The sequence below is a fragment of the Esox lucius genome, chromosome 24, assembly GCF_011004845.1.
Source record: "Esox lucius isolate fEsoLuc1 chromosome 24, fEsoLuc1.pri, whole genome shotgun sequence".
In the NCBI taxonomy this organism is placed as follows: domain Eukaryota; kingdom Metazoa; phylum Chordata; class Actinopteri; order Esociformes; family Esocidae; genus Esox; species Esox lucius.
Window position 1 is genome coordinate 11,812,100 of NC_047592.1, and position 19,850 is coordinate 11,831,949.

The window sequence follows — 19,850 nt, forward strand, 5'->3', positions numbered from 1 at the left end:
GATCAACCACACATCTAGGAAAATAGTTCAGCTTCAGGGACAGGGTCAATCATGTTCTCCAACACTGGCATCAATAGTTCCCACTCGTTGCAACAAAAACATTCAGTTTCGGTTGGCATTAGATTGCACGATCCACAACTACACCACCAACGGTTAGGGATTAACTGGTTCTCCATCGCACCCCTCCTCAGCTGCTGTCCGAGCCTCTAGTTTGGCCAGATCATTCTCTGTTTATTTAGAATAATTAAGAATCTATCCCCTGAAAAAATTTATTATTCCTGGTTGTTTTCAGAGTCAGGCATGATACATATGTATTTTTCCTTTCACTGTTCGAGGTGAATATCTACGATGAAATACGTAACTTACTTTTTAGCTAGCAAATGTTACATTTTGTTTACCGTGACATATACACTTCCTCTCCCCGAAATAACCCATGGATTGAAACAATTGTGAACAAAACTGACTGGTAAACACAGGAAGTTCATTTGAAAATGAGATTTATATTGCGAAAATTACAACTTTATTTTGAGGAATACAGCAGTGTCAGGTTCTTTGAGGTAAGCAACACCACTAGTCTTAGTTTGGAGTGTTTTGGTGTAGTTAGTTGTAGTTGTAGAATAGCGGGATGCACCGTTTACCATCATGAATTTGGACAATGGCAATAATGCTATTTAATGCTATATAATGGATTGTTTTGAAAAATATCCCTTTAAGGTTCATGTCATTGATGTACTAAAGACATTACAGTGAAGTGCGGCTTAGCATCTTTTAGAATCACCTAGCACTAAAGTTCATGCTTTGACTGGAAGAAAAATTTCAAGGAATGTCTGACTGACTGGCAAAAACATTTGTCTGCCGATGGAACAATCACAGTATTGGATTGACCACCTCAGAACCCTGACCTTGAAATAATTGAAGTTGTTTATGTGGGATCACTCAGACAGGGTATGCATAAAAAAGCAGCCAAATTGAACATAAGTTATGGGAAATCTTCCAAGATGCTTGCAAGAATTTATCACAGGACCAATTGAAAAAAGACAACTGTTTACAAAAGCAAATTGATTCAGTTTTGCATTTTAAAATCTGACTTGCTTAAAGACATTAAAGACACACTGTTTTTGTTACTTTTCATTGTATACATTTTTCTTTGTGTTAACTTCAAATTAACACTTATAGCTCAGCCAAATGGGTTTTAACCATTTTCTCAAGTGGCCTAAGACTTGCTCAGTACTTTATGTACAGTTATGAGTTTATTAATTTACTTTTTGGGATCTGGATGCTTTAGTGGCAAAACTAAAAAGGATAAAAGAGAGCAACATCAATGTTTTTTTTTCCACATCACTGCATTTTTAACACTAATTCGTAAAAGATTAAAAGTAATTTTTGTATAATTCCAGGCACAAGTGAACCCACTGCTGTACTACAGAACTCTGAAATAACGGAAGAGTTTGTGCAAAAACAGCAGTGGGCTGGATCTGATCCCATGTTACAGCTGTAAATGTGCATTAGATGCAGTGGCAGACTTGCGGACATTCCTAAACCACGTTTAGAGAGGAGTATTTATTGCTTTGACTATGTGAATTGTCCTAATATTCCGAACTCTTGTTATTTTTACTGGTCAAGACACAACTAACTAAAATATAACCTTATGGTCGCACTCAATCTCTAACAACAGTACCTCAAATTCATTCTCAAATTTAATTTCTATCACTTAATTTGGCAGTTGTATATACAGCAGAGTTTTGTATATACAGCACAGTTTTGTATATGATTAGAACTGTATGGTAAATTAGGGACATTTCAAAATACAAATAGCTAAGGTCACATATGAGTTATGATGCTGAAAGCAATTTGTATTTTTCAGTGGTGGACGTATTAAAGATTGTTTGATAAATCACTTCAGTGCGTACGAGTGTTCCAAATTCCGTTTGTAAGTAGTTGTTTAGAATCATTAAGGCACAGTTTTGCAATGAGCTTCTTGATCCAGTATGGGAAAACTTGATTGGGTTATGTTGTGATTTCCCAATTTTAGCTTCACTGACCTTTTGAGAAACAGCTGGCCATCGACTCAAGTTGGTTTACTTTGTCTGAACTTCATCTCAACTAAGTTAAAAATAGTCCAGGGATAGCTTTGGATCGAGGTACAGTGGAAAACTTACTATGCAGATGTTTACTTCATCTGATGAGGAATGTCAAAATGAAAGCAGACACTAGGGCTGCGGTGGTCATGAAACGTGTGTTTGCCAGGAATTGTCACGAAAATCAATGCAGTACCATTGTAATGTATCTAATTAACATAAACATGTTAAACACTCTGCTAAGTGCTCCAGAGTGCATACAGCTGTTTTGAGCAGTTATAAAAGGTCACCATTTGAAACAGTTCACATTTTTACTAGGCACACTTTATTGTGATACTACAAAACGGTCTTAAAAATATATATTTTGATGATGTAAAAAAAAAAGACACACACTGTTTATTTTGCCTACCGGATACTGAGTGAGAGAAAATTTTCTCATCACCTGTTGCATCAGAAGGCCTGCCTACCCAACCAATCAGAGGAACTGTGCCTCTGTGGTTAGCAGAAAAGTTGTAACCAAGTTCAAATTCACTGAATTCGTGAAAATGTATTTACTGTAACCAACCTATATTGCAGTTATTCCATTTTGACTTGAATATATATATTTTTTCTCTGCAATACAGTTAGAAGTAAATGTACAGTTCAGGAGATTATTATGTAAAGGGGAATTAATACTCACTTGTGAGAGACGGATGAAGAGGTGACAAAGGGTTGAATGGTGGGGATGGTTATTGTACAAGGGTCGTGGGGGTGGCATGGAGCAGGGAGTGTTTCCACTGTACCATGTCTCCACAGAGCATTAATATGATTTCTAGGAACATGGGAAAAAGCTAATATTTAAGACAAGTAAGATGTAACCTTTTGGAACATGCATTTCACACTATTACATTGTTCTATCCTACCTTTTTACCTTGACATTGGGAATTTGCACGATTTCATTGTTTTTCGGCGATATTTTTGAGCATTTTAGTCGAAGAGCCGTTTGGGAGAAACAAATGAGACGGCTCTTTCATGTGAACGGAGCCAGAAGAGCCAGCTGTCAGCTACAATGGTGTAGCTGACAGCCACTCAGCTAATAGTTCAATACGCACACACACACAAACAACAGTTAGCTCAGGCATGAGACATCTCAAACTGATCAGTGACAAAACAAATCTGATTTAAACTGACTGATCAAATACGTAAAATATATATTTGAATGATATGTGAATGAACGGAATGTAATTTGTTTTTATTTTACGGAACGGATGGCAAATCTTGTCACAATTAACCTCACTAACCTAAGCAAGCTAACTCAAATAGCCTATCTTGGGTTGCTGGAGGCTATTAACAACTTGACAATAATTAGCATGTTGCAAACTTATGACTATAATCGCTATGAATTTACATAGCGTCACAAATTGAAGAAACCGTTGTGCCTTAGCAATATAATGGAATTTGACTGCAGTGATGACAAGACTGCCAACGTAGCAGTAATACGGTCATTATGACAGCCCTGAAAGAAACATTACAATGGATGGTTTGGAGTTCAAAGTAAGGGAGAAGAAGGTTAAGTAGGTTTGAGGTTGGCCAACAAATCGAAACGGCCCGAGGAAGCACACACATAACCAATCTGGCGTGTGACACAGAATAACAAAATGTTGTATATATGTTGAATGACCATGACAAATCAAAAGATGTAACTGATGTTGTGTCAGTTACCACCATCTGACATTACACCTGTCATGTTTATGACACGCTTTTATGACAATTGTTTGCGGACGTACAAGGACAGAGGGTTCAAGTACAGTGTCCCCCAGTTCCCCTCTACATACTCAATGCTAATAGCCTACCAAACGCATAATGCACACAGCAGGGGGATTCCAAAAGTAGCAGTGGAAAACTTCCTCTACTCCAATCTCAACAGTCAGTTGTTAGCTTGGTGAGCTACTTACACAGACATGTCCCTCACGCCAAAAGAACTCAATCAAAGTAAACAAAGAAGTCCTGGTTGCCAAAGCCTTTGTTTTGAGCTCCGGGGGGAAGTCCCACAAGCCTGGCAGAGTAGCAGCATCCCCCCGTCACAAAGGCTTCGATGTGGGTGTACAGATGTGTGTTTATGCCTATAGTTAATGGGGTCCATCAACACTCTCAGCTGCATTGGCTTTCTGGGAGACTGCGAAGGGACTTAGAATGTCTTTATTTATCTGCTGTCTTTCCATTAGCATCCATTTACTGTCCCAGGAGAACATAAGTTTGATTATGTTCTTTCATGTTTTTCTTTCTATGTGGGAGAATATATTCAATGGAAATGGTTAATTAGTGTGCGTGTGCGTGTCTTTGTGTCCAGCGTGTGTGCTGCCCTAAATGAAATTTTAATAATTCCTTGTTAGACATTATCAACATGCCTGTTAGAGTACAGTTGAAAAAAATGTAAAGGTTGAATAAAGCATCATGGCTGATGTCTCAAGATACCCAAAGACATATGTGGAGGGAAAGAAATTGCATTTACACATTTATAAAGATTATCCTTGTACAAAAATGCCATTCAAACTTAAAACGGACCCTCAAAACTGCGACAGTGTTTTTTTTGGATGTCATACATACCTCATCTCAAAATATATGAATTATTCTAGAAGAGACAAAACCGTTCTATGGAAATGGACTGTTACTCAACAGGCAACTGAAGCCAAGGGGAAAGCTGCTTACCATCAATAGCCGATAGTAGCACTCTGGAGTGGTCGTATGCTATAACGTTAGCATATCTGTTCTTTGGTTTGTTGACTTCCAGGTTGGAGTGTTCCCAAGTGAACTGCTGCCCAGGATCGATGGACTGCAAGCAGAGAGAGATTATAGTCATTACCTTCCTAAATCACACAGTACAGAAGTATATTTTGCTCAATACCACCATTTAGTTCTCTCTACCAGACAACTTCTATAGATTCAATACCAGCATTTAGCTCTCACTACCAGAAAACATTATAGATTTAACCTAGGATCAATAATACAGAGGATTAGAGGGAGAAAAAAGATATTCCACTGTGCCATACATTAGTTCCACCCATTAGACACTTTAAAGTGATCATTTACCCAAATAACAATGGCTTCCTTGTCAGGAATCTATAGATAAGGTATGACAGCAATCCATGCTTTAGGCTGGTTTACCAGTGCTAGTCAATCTCCCTAATATACTGTACGTTTTATTTTGGGGAACTATCGCTTCAAGCTTGTAGGTATTTAAACCCTCCTGCAATATCCACTTGACACTCCGAAATCTCTGCGTGAAACTCTAGACCCCTTTCAACATCCCTAACTACTATTTTCCAGTGAGTCCAGGGTTATTTTGTTATGTAGTATGGAAGACATTTTGGGTGGTAAATTTAGCCGGGGCAAGGCTGACTGGCACATTCTACTGCCCTCATTCCATACTGTGCATCCTTATGTATCCAGTGATGCATTCTCACATACATGAATACTGGTCACGCTGGTTCTGGAATGTAGAACACTGATAAAACAACCATTCGACAGGTCAGTTCTCCCACCCAGAAATACACTGTAAATATAATGATTTAACACATTGCCAAACTCTATTCAACCTAATCCTGTAGCTGACAAGCAGTGGGTATATGCATACATTATTGTATACACATTAAAGATGCTACATTCAAATCCTACTCCTACACAGTAATAATGAAAGCATAGGTTATAACTCCATGAAGCTAATTGTACACAAAGACGATTGGCTATTGATAAAATATCACCAGCATGTGGGATCATAGTCAAGTTGATGTACATTGCATGACATGCCTGGCAGAGGAAATTACATTTAAATACATATCTAAATGGGGGACAGTGACTATTACCAACATATTCAGAATTTAATTTACTTAAATGCTCATAAAACATGAATAAAGTTCACCTTAAATACATCAAATGTAGATAATGTACACATTTACTCAAATGCAGTTACACTGAATGGCAAAATGAATGGCTGTCAGCTATTTAATGTGGAATCTGCTGAATTGTGCTCCCTTTTCCGAGGATGGGTTGGTGTGTCCCAAACAACTCTGTGTTTCTAATACAGTGCGTCCCTTTTGAACTAAAGCCCTATTTGTCCTGGTCCAAAATAGTGCACTACACTAGGGGATAAGGCAGTTTGGGAAATGCCAGTTTGGGAAGAACCCAATAAAGTGAAGTGTCTGTCTAGGAATGCTTTTTAGGAAAAAATGGTTTGCATTGTGAGGTTGGGAGGTTGGGAGTTCCATCCCCGGTCACATAATTACAAAGACTGTTAATCAGGACCCAAGGTGTGTCGGCTTGGCACCCAGTCGATAGACTAGCATTCTGTCCAGGGGTTATACTTTTACATCAATCTGCTTCATCGTACAGATACTGGCGACCCTGCTCCTGTGAGCTGTTCTGTCTCATGCAGGTCTTTTGAACAAGAGGGAGCATACCAACACATTAAGAATATGTTCATAGTGGGGTGCAGCAATCATTATGTATGTGGGCACAAAAGAAGCTGTCACCAGGACAATAATATTGATTGCATATCTATTGTAATTCGGAGTCTCTATTTTGAATATAACTTTTTAAAACCCTCACTCTAAAACAACCTTAAAAAGTACAACATTCAACTAAAACTATTAATTTGTCTCTGAAACTGCTTTTGCATGGAGCACTGACCGAGCTCAAGTCATTTACTTTTGTAACAAAATGTATTCCAACTCTTAACTGTCTTTTGAAAATGGAATGTTGATAGGCATCTGCCTGCAAGCAAAGTCATTGGGTTGACAAATTTCAAATTACAGTTGGCAGAGAAGCATACAATGGCTGAAAATTGGTCTCATAAGCCGCAGAGAAAGTAATGTCTTCATCGAATAAATGTAGTGGGAAAAATATGGTGGAATGTGTTGACTTTCAAATAGGCTTTTTAGTCAAAGGACATTCTCTATCTCACTTGGCTAGTATTATTGTTGTATACAATAGATGCCAACCTTAGCAAGTAGGAAAAAAAAAAAAAACACTACAATTGTCTACTATAATAACTATACTATAGAAGACCACAATTTTAGACATCCTCAGTTAGGTTTCCAACATCTCGGTAACCCAGAACGAAGTCCATAATATTATGTGTTAAAAGAATAGACAGAACGAGGTTGATAACCAGAACAAAGAGCTCCCCCCACTCTCTTTGCAAAATGCACTTTCCCTCCCTTCTAACAGTGAATGATGCTAACAACTGTGAAATTGTAATTTGTTCAAAGCACCAAAACGAATACTACTTGTTATCTCAAGAATCCTCATGCATTTTATTACATTTAGCAAACGCTCTTCTTCAGAGTGACTTATAGTACTGCAGCAATTACAATTAAAAGAGCACAACAATTTTTTAAACCAGTTTGTTTGGGGATTTGAATCGGTGCACTTTCACTTACTGGGCTACTCTTCTTGACCAGTTAGACCAGTTTTTTACGCAGTCCAATTGGGTTAGAGTTTAAAGCACCCAGATCAATAATCTTATATATTTGTAAAGTCTAGTTTGAAAATGGGCCCTCATTTCAAATAAATGGGCTATATAATGTAATACCACTAGTTATTTAAATAAAAATATATATAAAAACACATCTTTTGGAAGACACACTCCAATATTAATTCACTTATTGGAAGAACCTTTCCCATAAGTTTATTCATCAGAATTCATCCATGAAAGTAGAGTGATTCCGTTCAGGATGGAGAAAGGATGCACTTTACGGGCACGGAAAGTGAAAAAGAATCTACAATTTGCAACCAAAATGTGTTTCTCCGTTCTTGCTTGGCAGTCAGGATCTTGAATAAACTCAGATTTTTCTGATGGAATAAAAAAATAATAAAAAAAACTGGAATATTTTCTTGGAAACACCAGATGCATACAACAGAAATAAGACCCCATCCCACATGGGAGACATTTGTTATCTGCAGAATCCACACAGTGGGACCAGAATGCAGTGAGGGTCAGTCAGGACAAACCATTGGCAATGCTGCCACATTTTGTGCACATTTTTTTTACAGTGCTCATGAAAATGAAAAATGCATTGTGCTCTGAAAATTACTTCCTATTCCTTGTGAAAACACCCGCCTCTGAATTAAAACTCAATGTACTTAAGCTGCAATAATGGACCTGGCAGCTTGGCTGCTAGCCACATGGTGACCTCATGGTTTGGAGTGATCGTGGCAAAGCCCGCAGATATAGAGAAGGAAAGGAAGAGACTTGGAGAGCGAGACAGAGAGAGAGAGAGAGAGAGAGAGATTGACAGAGAGAGTGACAGAGAGAGAGAGAGAAGCGGTAAGAGAAAAGAAAAAGAAAATGAGATGGGAAAGAGAGAGAAATAAGTTGACTGCAGTTCCATCAAACACAATGCCCCGGAAAGGACCCCGGTACTCCAGGACAATTCCACAGCTTCCCTGACATTCAGACACGCAAAAGTCCATCTATTTAGATTTACTCCGATTGTGTTTCGCACAGAATCCATCTAGCCATTGCAAGCAGCACTGGGGGAAACAGGGGGAGATTTATTGGGCTTTAAAGGTATTTAATTCCACGTTTGTGGAGTGACTGCCGAGAGTGATGAGGGTGAGTGGGAAAGAAAAACCTGGCGACAGTAACTTTACTTTTGTCCCCTGCCACTCTCCAATCAATCAAACCCACCAGGTTTCATAGTCAGATGAAATCACAGGAATACGATTAGGTCTCTGTGAACACGCCGAACCAAAGACAACCCCCCGCCCCGCCCCCACCCTCGTCGGTAGAAGATGAGAGACTTTGGCAAATCCAGGCCGGCGCGTCCCCTCGCCTCGTCTGCGCGGCTAATGAGATTATGGCGCATTGGCGAGATTGCTGACCTTTTACGAGCGGCGTCCATATTAAATGGCAAAATGATTGCCGTTCACAGATACGGCGATGCGGCGGTGAAGGGACTTTCAATCAAGGCCGCTGTGACTGGATAAATGTTTCGTTTTCACTTTGCATTGGGCAGATTGGAAGGATAGGGGGGATTTGGGTTAGACCGGTGAACAGGAAACCGTCCAGATTTATTTTTATTTTTACCTATATGCCAGCTGCCATGTGAAGATTGGCTTTCCTGAACAGCAGGGTGGCAGGAGTGTGACACTTCTGTAATGACCAGATTAAAGGGTTCCCGGAAAATAACATTACATGGCGAAACTTGAGGCTTAAATAAACTCCCTGACACATTGCACAAAGAGTGACACAAAGAGTTAAGCGAGCATCCAAAATGCCACGTGTACATAAGCCTACGCTGATGGGTGTGCATACGGTAACAAGCGCGTAGATAGCATCTTCGTAGATGGCATCCTAGTTAATTGGAAAAACATTAATCTTTCTTAGATAACAGCTCCAATCTGACCTAAATATGCATAAGGATGGGAAATGAGTCAAATTTTTACCTCGTATTCCTGGGAAAACTTCAGGTTGTCGTTGGCTTTTAATCGCTCCAGGTGATCAGCCAGGTCAAGGACGGGGATTGGCGGGTGGCTGGCCATGCCTGTCAATCAAATGGATGAGGGGTCAGTCACCAGGGGTGAGGGGTCGTTACCACGGTTACAACTGGTGAACCATTGAAAAAGCAGCATGTGTGTAACACAGGAATGAAGAAGTGGATCGTCATTAGGCCAGTTTCTTTCACTCAAAGCAAGTGGCATGCTCATAAGATATGGACACGAAAGGAAGGACACGAAAGGAAGCCAATGAGAAGTCATCGAGCACGCTTCACTTCCTGTAACACTTCCTACAGTGAGAGAAGAATGTTATTCACACCAGTGTGGGCGGCGGAAGTTAGCATGACAGAAGACCCACAAACAAACGCACAAACAAAACTAAATTAAAAAATGAGGTTAAGCCAACATGTCTTCTGCTTTGAGTAATGTTACTAGGGTGTGTCTTATTTAAACTCTGCCTTCTGCGATGGATGACATGGCAATGAGTGATGTGTCGATTAGGTGGCGGGGGGTTCAAAATGCCCACATAGGAATTAAAAGGTGAGCGGGATGGGGGGGGGGGGGGGGATGGTTCAGAACAAAAGAGAGAAAGAAAGAATGTGGCGAATGCATAAACAAGACCAACTAACTTGACGAATGGAGATTACTGGGGTAACCACGGTCACCTGAGCCTGTGGAGGAAACGGCGGTATAAATAAAAAGTCGTAGACAATCGTAGCAATGTGATGATTATTTAGGTTTAGGGGTAGACAGTTGTGGTAAGTGACTGACAGAGACTATAGCCATACATTGTATCATCTAAATGTCACAGAAATGTGTTAGTAGCACACGCACAGAAAACCTAGAAGCTAGCCTACGCGACACTGTGCGTAAATGGGGGTGGGGGGCATAAAAACACTCAATAAAACAGAGCAGCAGAGAATTTCGGAGACACAAGAGGAACTGAATCAAGTGAACACACAATCCTATCATAATGAGATCCATTCAGACCATCAGATATAATACAGCGTCTGCAGACAGGAAGCTTCACCTTGCATAAAAAATAAAAACTTCTGTGGACTTTAGAACTGACATTGTTGAATGCAAATAGTGTTAGAACTTCAGGCTAATAATGTATGCTGCATATCTTGTTTGGTGAGTGAGAGGACTGTGAAGGGAGCAGTGGAGGAGAACTGGGTGGGGTTAAATGAAGCGCATCATGTAACAGGTAACCACTAACACAAAGGAAACACTCGAGTGAATTAGGGCATAACCATCATGCTTAGGGTCAGGTTTACAAATTCTGAGCCGTCCCTGCTGACCAATGTTTTCGATACCAGGGCTAGAAGAGATCTCCTTGACTTAGAGGTGGGTGCACGCTTGTCGGAAGCTTCAGGGACAAAGGCTGCTAAGCTTACCTATGTTTCAGGACGTTCTACGGCCGTTTCAGTCACCAGGTCTCAACCCAACTGAAAACTTCCAGGATAATCTGGAGTGGCACCTTAGACACTGTTATCCACCACAATCGACCAAACAAAAGTTCCGGACGTTCGTGCGCACGAGTGTCCTATATGATCCAATTCCTGACAATTTCACGCTGCTATTTGGTCTGTCTGTATGTTAAGTCTTAAAAACCGCGGGCGAAACACTGACTCAGGACACCTCTTCCCAGACGGTTGAGATTTCATAAAAGCTGGGACATGAGTGCTGTTTTTCCCACTCACCCGCCGGTACGGGTAGATCAGTGGTCTTTTCATCTACATGATAACCCAAGTAGGCATTAGCTAATGGAAAAAGCGGGGCCTCTTTTCTGCCGAGCCATCACTCGCTCTCTCTCTGACAGCGTATTTCTATCGGCCCCTACCACTCAAAACCCATTTTTAGCTGCTGGTTGACAATAGAACTGTCTTTTTCAACCATGCGGCACCATGCACACATCACGCGTCCTCAAGATGGAAATGTGCATTAAGGACCAGCGACGTGAAAGGTGGGAGGATGACGAGAGTGAGGGAGTGAGGAAGGGGAAGAGAGGCCGTCAAATGTAACACCTCTAGTAGTTGGAGAGGAAACTGTAAAATAGGGAGAGAAAGATGTTTGGACCTCTCCAGCGAGTCAAGGGCCACTTTAACAGGCTCTTCGAAAAATGATAAGGGCGTTCGAGACTTATCAAGATGGCTGTAGAGGATTCCGGAATGGGGAAAGCGTGGCGTTGAGATCATTCTAAACTCCCCACCTCAAAGAGAAAACTAAGAGGGAGAAAAAACACCCCCTCATGCCAGATTTGAAAGAACTGGTAATGGATGTAACTTTACTGAGAGCAGGGGGTTTCATAAATATGCATCATCTTAAAAAATTAGAAATAAATAAATCAGCCAGCAGAAAGGATAATATATTCCCTTTTCAAACGAGCTGACCTGAAAAATATGCTTTTAATATTACAACATTATTGGCAGTCCCTGAGCACCTGTCCCATTAGTCTGGCTGCTTGAAGAACTCCAAACCCAAGTGTGTCTCTTCACTCCGAAATGGTAGCTGGGGAGAAAAAGCATACGCTCTCTTTGGGACAAATGGTACTTTGACGGCAATCTCTTTCTACTCTGCGACAAAAGGGCCACGCCAATAGGCAGCGGAGGCACGAGCGCTGTTCACCTTCGCCGTGGAAGATCAAGAGGCAGGGGACGTCCGTGTTCACAGCCTGTCAATGGCCTGCTCTTTGCTCCGCCATCCTCTGCCTCGTGTACAGGATGTAATTCCATGGTGACACAACCCCGTAGCCTTTAACCCCGAACCGAAATGCTACGCTGTCACTGTGAGCAGACCAGTGTTAGCTTTGGTAAAAGGCCGCACCAAAACCAGGTGACCCGTGACGACGGATAATGCTAACCATCATGAGCCGTGCCCTTGTCTCGGCTGCCTCTGTGTGCTCTCTTTCTCCGTCCATCCCTGGGGAGGAGTTTGTCTGTTTTGACCCGGCGTGCTGTTCGCCCGCCACCTGTCCATTTCCCCTTCATGTCCTGTCACAATCTGAACACTGACCTCGCAGGATGTCACGGGAACTCTGTAAGAAGTGTTTGTGTAGCATTTAGGCGTTGACTTTTAAAGTGGTAACGCATGAGCTAGCTCGTTTCCGAAGAGGAGACATTTGTGCTCCCCGCCAATGACAACACACCCGATTCATAACTTGAACAAACCTGACTGACGTCCATCCGGCTCCTTTACCTACTACTGAAAGTCAGGTGAAGACAATTAAATACGATCGACTAATTAAACTATGGCACCTCCAGTTTCAAAAGCCACTGTGTGAATAGGATCTAGGAAAGCTTTGCCATTGCTTACGTGAGACACATAAGACACCACGCATTCAAGACGAGCGGGTTGGAAGTGCTGAGCGTTAGATGGAGCCCTTACCAGGTGTCTGGAAATTCATGCGTCGTAACTCAACCGGGTCGGTGGGGTGATGAGAAGGCATCTCTTTACTGTTAGGCAGACTTCCTTTTCTAGCTTCGGACTCTGCCCTTTTCCTGTGGGGGGGAAAATTACAACATCCATACTGTTATTTAAGCCTTTTTTTCCCCCTTTCCGTTTAATTCTTGTCCTCGTTGGCGATGTTTGCCTAATGGAAAAGGAATTTATTACTTGTAAAATGTGTTGTGTGCATAGGGTATGTTCCAATACGTCTTACTACATATACAATATGCCTCTCAGCCTAATGTGCCTTATACCACATACCGTAGGTATCTCACCCTAATGTGTCTTATACCACATACAGTAGGTATCTCATTGTAATCTGTTCTCCTTCAACCTGTCATGTTGTGTCATTTATATTGAGGTGTAACATATCTTAATGTTCATGAAGTCTTTTCAGATTAACCATTCTAGAGCCATAAGGCTGAAAGCCCAGTGATTAACTTAATTTCGATAACGAGGGTCTATATATCATGCATAACAGGACATGTGTGGAAGTATCCTATGAAGGTACACTTTGTTATACAACAGAACATCCATTTGGATTTGTTCATAGGAAGTCACGTTTACAGGAAGTTGTGTTCTGTCAAAGCTTTCAACTGTAATTAGCCAATGGGCTTATAGGGCTTATAGTACTCTGTTGAATGGGGCAGCCACGCCCCTCAATAAGAGCGTTTTGCCATTTCCTAATTAAGATTTGAGTGGAACATCAAAGAGGCAACACTTACTGCGATAATTTCAATAAACGATTGAATTCTGTCTCCGTTGGCCCAGCAGGTACGTTCTTAACAGAAGTGACCACTATACGTAAAGGCTAATATCCTATACTTGATTATCATCCTACATGACAATAAAACTAACCCAGCTTCACGGAACGCAATACTGTACCTTTTCCAACTTATTTATAAAGAAATGCATTCTTACAGAGCTTTGACAATGTGATCTGCTGAATAAGACAATATTTGATCACTAACGAGAAAGCTTGACCACAAGGCCAGTTGATCACAATTTGACCTCTGTACTGCAAGGATATCACTGACCTATGAGGTTTGCATTACTGGAAAGCAATGAAGCTTGTGTAAACAGCCCTCAGGGTCTATAGTTTAATGGTCATGAGAAACAACAATGGGTTAAATGGGTCATGTAAGGTCAATACTACCCTAAAAAGTAATCGCTCCATGCGTTTCAACACACACAGACGGGGCCGCACAGAATGAGTCATGCGTCCAAACAATTTGCTATATCCACTGGGGAACGTGAGCATGAAAGAAAGTGGGAAAATGACAGCTTGGGAAAATCTGAACAGACAATATCTGTACACTTACTGCAGTCAGGTACAACATTGCGGGAAGGTGTTAAGTCTAGCTTAGCGAGAGCCCATAACTGAATAGCCATCTAGCAATGCACGGGATCAGCTGGTAAAAACACAGGGGTTAATCCATTTTAAAGCTGAATAACAAAAACAAAATGCCATGAAATGACTGAGGAGTTGTTGTGCTGGGAAAGCATGGTAAATGCTGTTAAAATGGTACTGTACCGGTATGGTATAGTGCTTTCCGGACCAGTGTGTACATTTGGCTGTGATGTCAAACTGTTGAAGAAATATATCTATTTGTGATATATTATTGGCAATAACGTTTATGCCAAGTAGCATTTTGAGAAGGATGGAGGAGTGAGGGGGCCGGTCTGGGTATTGTACTGCATGCAGGTCTAGAGTAAGGCCGAAAGTTACGTTTCCTCTTGAGGTAAAATGGAGAGACATGAAATTAAATTGGAATCTAAGAAACTTGTTTATTTAAGTACTGTGGTCTTCAAAAAATTTAACTATTGTATTGAAACAGCCAGGACAGTTAAATATTTGGTAAATGGAAAATGGTGATATGGCATAGAACTTGGTAAATATCAAAATGAGGACGTTACAGTGTGTCAACTAATGCCTTGGCATGGTCTCATAAAGCACCAATACAATTTAATGTGAGAGTAATGAAAGAAACCAAAAGCCTCACATACAACCTTGTAGATGGACTGTTCTGGCTGATGAAAAAAATGATGTAAATTCAAATACAATCATTCGGCACTTGGGTCTGGATTCAATCGACACAGTGGACTTCTGAAATTGTGTTTGATTTTTTACAGCGGTTGAAACTAATTTCCTGTAATAACTCAACATTGCCCTACATGCTAGAAGGTGGAAAATGGCTGCGGAGAGATAGAGACGGGATTAGCCGGGGGTTATGAAAACGTCAACATTTTACACCTATTTGCACTTACCTATCTGGTTTGCTGCTCCATTCGTAAGCAATGAAAAGAAAGCATGACAAGACGTTAGCTGGCATGACAACATGACCCGTCGCTATGAAGACTGGATAATCTTGACAGGAGTATAACACCCCACGGCCAAAGTTGAAGTATGGCACTCGTATTTTACACCGACGCACTGTTTTCCAAAATAACAAGCGGAAATAACTACAAGAACGACAGCGATAACATTCGGATCTAAATGACGGTTGGCGTGCCAGATTAGTGTCGGTTCAATACCGACACTGCGCTCAATTATGCCGCCCTGAGTACACGATGTTTCAAATACTATCATTTAATCCCAGGTGCAATTCAAAGTTGCTGTTTTTTGCATGATAGTTTGTCATGGATGTGTTCTTTTTTTGTTTTCTGTCCTGAAGAATCCAGCAAAACAAAATCACACAATAATTTTTAGAAAATTGACCTGGATGTTTTTGAAAAAAATCTGTTAAAATGCCACATAACTTTTAATTGGGATCTATTTTTGAGGACTAACACTAAGGAAACCTTGACTTTCAGCTCAGATTTCCATAGAAATATTTAGGACCTATATCTAAGTGTGCGTGTAGGTGTGCTTCCTGCTGTCACTGATTTATACAGTTCATCAGTGATGCCATTACCTAGTCCTTTCCCACAGCTGCCAGACCCACAGGAACACAACTGTCGTGCTTTGCTTCTCAAACGGCACTAATTCTATCACCCAAAAAAGTGTATCTTGTCAAGTGAAAAATCTTCTGGTTATGCACCGGAAAGCCCCGACACGCTGGTGACATTGACTTGGTAATTGTTGTGTAATTCTGCCTGGGGCACTAACAGACACTAGAGATTGAATTTGATTCCATACTTGACAGTTTGTTCAAGGCTCCTCTCGAGCGCCCCTGGCAACGCCCGGACAAAAGCCCAGGGATGAGCAAATAGTCAAATCTAACGATTGAATATAAATAGACAAAGGATTCAATTGGAGTGATGTTGGAATTATGTGGATATCTGCATTCAGGAGTACTTCTCTTTCTTGTGTGGTGTCAAGTGGAAAACACAGTACCGTGAAGGAGGTTCTGGTCCTGCCACCACGTATTAATTGGTTTTAGGTCTGGCCAATGTTGTTTTTAAGCCATTCTGACATAGACTTGCTTGTGTCTGTTGGATCATTGTCTCACTGTGTGCGGTCATTCTCCTTTAGCATTCTGTGATAAAGAGCAGAATTCATGGTTCCATCAGTGATGGAAGCTGTCCAGGACCTGAGGCAGTCAAGCATCCCCAAAATATCTTTCTATTATCCCCATACTTGCCTTGTGATATAAGGTTCTTACTGTCAAATGTACTATTTGGGACTAGCTTCAGTCTGTCTTGTCTCAGTCCCAATTGTGTCTGTTGCATTAGTTCATGCGACACCGCCCACCTGCATTTATTGACCTGCTGATCACCAGAACTTTCAATACTTTGATGTGGCCCAAAAGGTCATGTACTCTTAAAATGTTCACCCGATACAGCCAGAAGTGGCCACCCCTCAGAGTCTGGCTCCTCTCTAGGTTTCTTCCTAAGGTTCAACCCTACTACAGGATTTTTCCTAACCACTGTGCATCAGTTCTTGCGGTTGCTAGCTCTTTGGGTTTCAGGCCGGGGGTCCGTAAAAGTACATTGCGACAAATGCTGATGGAAACTAAATTTGACTGATTGATCTGCACCTACTGACAACAAGACAATTCTTACAAAAAGTATTCCCTAACAACAGATATTCACAGTAATGCACTGTTAGACTCGCCGGTGCCATTTAATGTGAATGCTCTAGAGGCCGTTCCATGTTGCCCGAAGCAGCATTCAATCAAGGCGGAACATACAGGAGGGAGAAACCGAAGATAAATGTGTCCCGGCAAAGCAACAGGGCTACAGAGGGCTTACCAAGCGGGCCTGGAGCTCGGCTGCTTCGTGTGTTGAGGGCGGGGGGAGGGGGTTCAGAGGCGGCCCTAGGGCCTGTTTCGAAGCAGCAAGCGCATACACTGACATGCAGCAGATACTCTGATCACTACCCTCCCACGCTTGACTGATGACCGGTGACAGCTTCTGCTGGGAGTTCAGAAAAAAACTGCCGCTCTGATTGTCTGTGTTTGTGCGCGCGGTGCGTGCGTGCAGGCCTGTGCGTGACTGAGCATGTACGTGTCGGGGTGTCTGTGTATTTCTATGTGCTTCAGTTTACCCGAGATCTGTGTTTCTCTGTCTTTTACTTTGTGTGTGTGTTTGTCTCTGTGTTGTATTTTTTCGTATTTCGATCTGACTTGTTGTCTTGTACTGTATGTACAGTTCCTTCGGAAAGGAACTTATTCAGAACCGTTCACTCTCTCCCACTTTTGTTGTGTTATAGAATTAATGCATTGTTGATGAAATAGAGTGGTTTTGCCATCAAGCTACAATTTCTTTTTATTTAGTGCCAATTAATAAATAATAAAAAAAGAAGAAATGTAAATACTTGATGTTTCCTTTGATAATCCCTGAGATGTCTTGAACATCATTGGCGTCCACCTTTGGCACATTTAAACAATTGGACATGATTTAGAAAGGCATACTGTCTACGTAAGGTGTACTTGACAGTGCATGTCAGAGAAAAATAGAGCAAATGTGAAGCCATAAAGTCCAAGGAACTCTCTGTAGACCTCCGAGGTAGAATTCTGCCAATGCATAAACCTGGGGAAGGTTAAATTGCTTTCAATGCTTTAAATTGCTAAAGCATTGAAAGTTCTCAGGAGCACAGTGGGCTCTATCATTGTGAAATCAAAAATGCCTGGAACCACTAAGACTCTTCCCTGAGAGCTGGCCGTCTGGCTAAACCAAGTAACTGAGTAAGCAGAGTCTCAGTCAGGGAGGTGATTAAGAACACAATGGCCACTAGCAGAGCTTCATAGTTGACCTGCAGAGATGGGAGAACCTGCTGGAAGGACAACCATCCCGGCAGAACTCAATCAATCAGGCATTTCTGTTAGAGTGGCTGGACGGATGACAGTCCTGAGTAAAAGGCATATTGCATGCCGTTCTGAAGGACTCTGGGGTCTGATGAGATCAAAATCAGAAAAACAATTAAGCCTGAATGCCAAGCGCAATGTCTGCCGAAAACACCTGGTTAATACCATCCCTAAGGTGAAACATAGTGGTGGGAGCATCATGGTATGGGGATGCTTCTCAGTGGCAGGGATTGGAAGACAGAGAAGGATGAAAGAAGAAAAATACAGAGTCCCTAAAGAAAACTTGAGTACACAGAACAATAAGATTGATCTTTCAGGACGACAATGACCCAAAGCACAAAGCCAAGGCAATGCTCACGTGGCTTTGGGACAAGTCTATGAATATCCTTGAGAGGCCAGGCCAAAGCCCAGACCACCCATCTGTCAGGAGACTTGAGGTTCGCAGTTCACTGACACTCCCCATCAAATCCAGGCGTTGAAAAGCTGGTAGAGGCATATCCGAGAAGACTTGAAGCTGTAATCGCTGACAAAGGCGTTTCTACAAAGTACTGAATACTTCTGTTCATGAGATATTTAATAAATGGACACATTTCTAAAAACGTGCTTTTACTTTGTCATTAAAGGGTATTTTGTGTAGATTTCTACAACAAAGAAATGTGGAGAAAGTGAATGGGCCTCAATATTGTCTGAAGGCACTGTGTGTATGTGTGTGTATTTCTATCTTTCTCCAGTCCTTACCTCTTGTACAGAAGGATGGCTATGACAATGCAGATGATGAAGACGACGGCGAGCACTGGGCCCACCACCCAGATAAGTCCCTCCTCCTCGTCAATGACTGGCAGGGGGTTAAGGTCAGCTGACACAACAGGGTCAGAGTAGGGGCTGGTGGCGTACATGGTCTGGGTAGGACAAGAAGGGGAGCTGGGTTAGTCTCCACACAGTTGTTTTGTTGAAGCTCTCAGGCTGCACTCTGTGAGTGATGAGCGTGAGATGACCAGAGATTTTACCCAAGACATTTTAGGGGAAAAGTTGGTTGCCTGTGTCAGGATGCTGAAACTTGTCCACAAGAAGATCTTTAAGAAAGACAATAACCCAAAGTGCACATAAATTGGTTAATCTACCACAATACCAACATTTTGCATTGGGCAATTACGTCTCAGGACCTGAATCCAATTAACTCCAATGCCACTATTTCTCTGGCTCCAATCACATAGAAAATAAATGGTCCCAGTTTAGACTAGCTTCCTTATCATTCCTAAACATTAAATGGTCTGTCAGTCTAGACTGTGTGTTGGTTTTGGAGAAGACAAAAAAACTATATTCTCTCACACTTCTATCAACTCTCAATGGGAGAAACAGAACAATCATTAGAACCCAGCACTTTTCGGAAGCTGCTGAACATTTCAAAGTTCAAAAGCTTCCACATTTAAACTTTATCTCTTAAAAAAATTGTACAGTAGATTTGGTCAGTCCGACTTTCACCAGAAAAAGTCAGGACATACTGTACGGTGTACGAGTAAGCTACGTTTAGGCCATTTCAATGGTATTTTGTCAATGCAAGTTAATGAATTTAGCTATTGAAACAATACGGGGGCGTTGT

The 19,850-nt window shown here is 41.5% G+C and overlaps 1 protein-coding gene across 41 annotated transcripts in view; it reads right to left on the reverse strand.

Moving 5' to 3' along the window:
- The window catches only part of LOC105020620 (protein tyrosine phosphatase receptor type D), a 464,512-nt gene that overhangs the window by 22,666 nt on the left and 421,996 nt on the right, over positions 1-19,850 (reverse strand). For 15 of the 41 annotated variants that reach the window (XM_020043402.3, XM_020043401.3, XM_020043398.3 and 12 more), the window contains 7 exons: positions 18,989-19,149; positions 15,270-15,284; positions 14,536-14,589; positions 12,942-13,054; positions 10,184-10,225; positions 9,504-9,601; positions 4,767-4,890 (listed from right to left, as the gene is read on the reverse strand). In XM_020043402.3, the coding sequence (XP_019898961.1) occupies positions 4,767-4,890; positions 9,504-9,601; positions 10,184-10,225; positions 12,942-13,054; positions 14,536-14,589; positions 15,270-15,284; positions 18,989-19,149 (607 nt within the window). The remainder of the gene's footprint in view (positions 1-4,766; positions 4,891-9,503; positions 9,602-10,183; positions 10,226-12,941; positions 13,055-14,535; positions 14,590-15,269; positions 15,285-18,988; positions 19,150-19,850) is intronic. The other 26 variants (XM_029117572.2, XM_020043408.3, XM_020043407.3 and 23 more) reach the window with 8 other exon arrangements.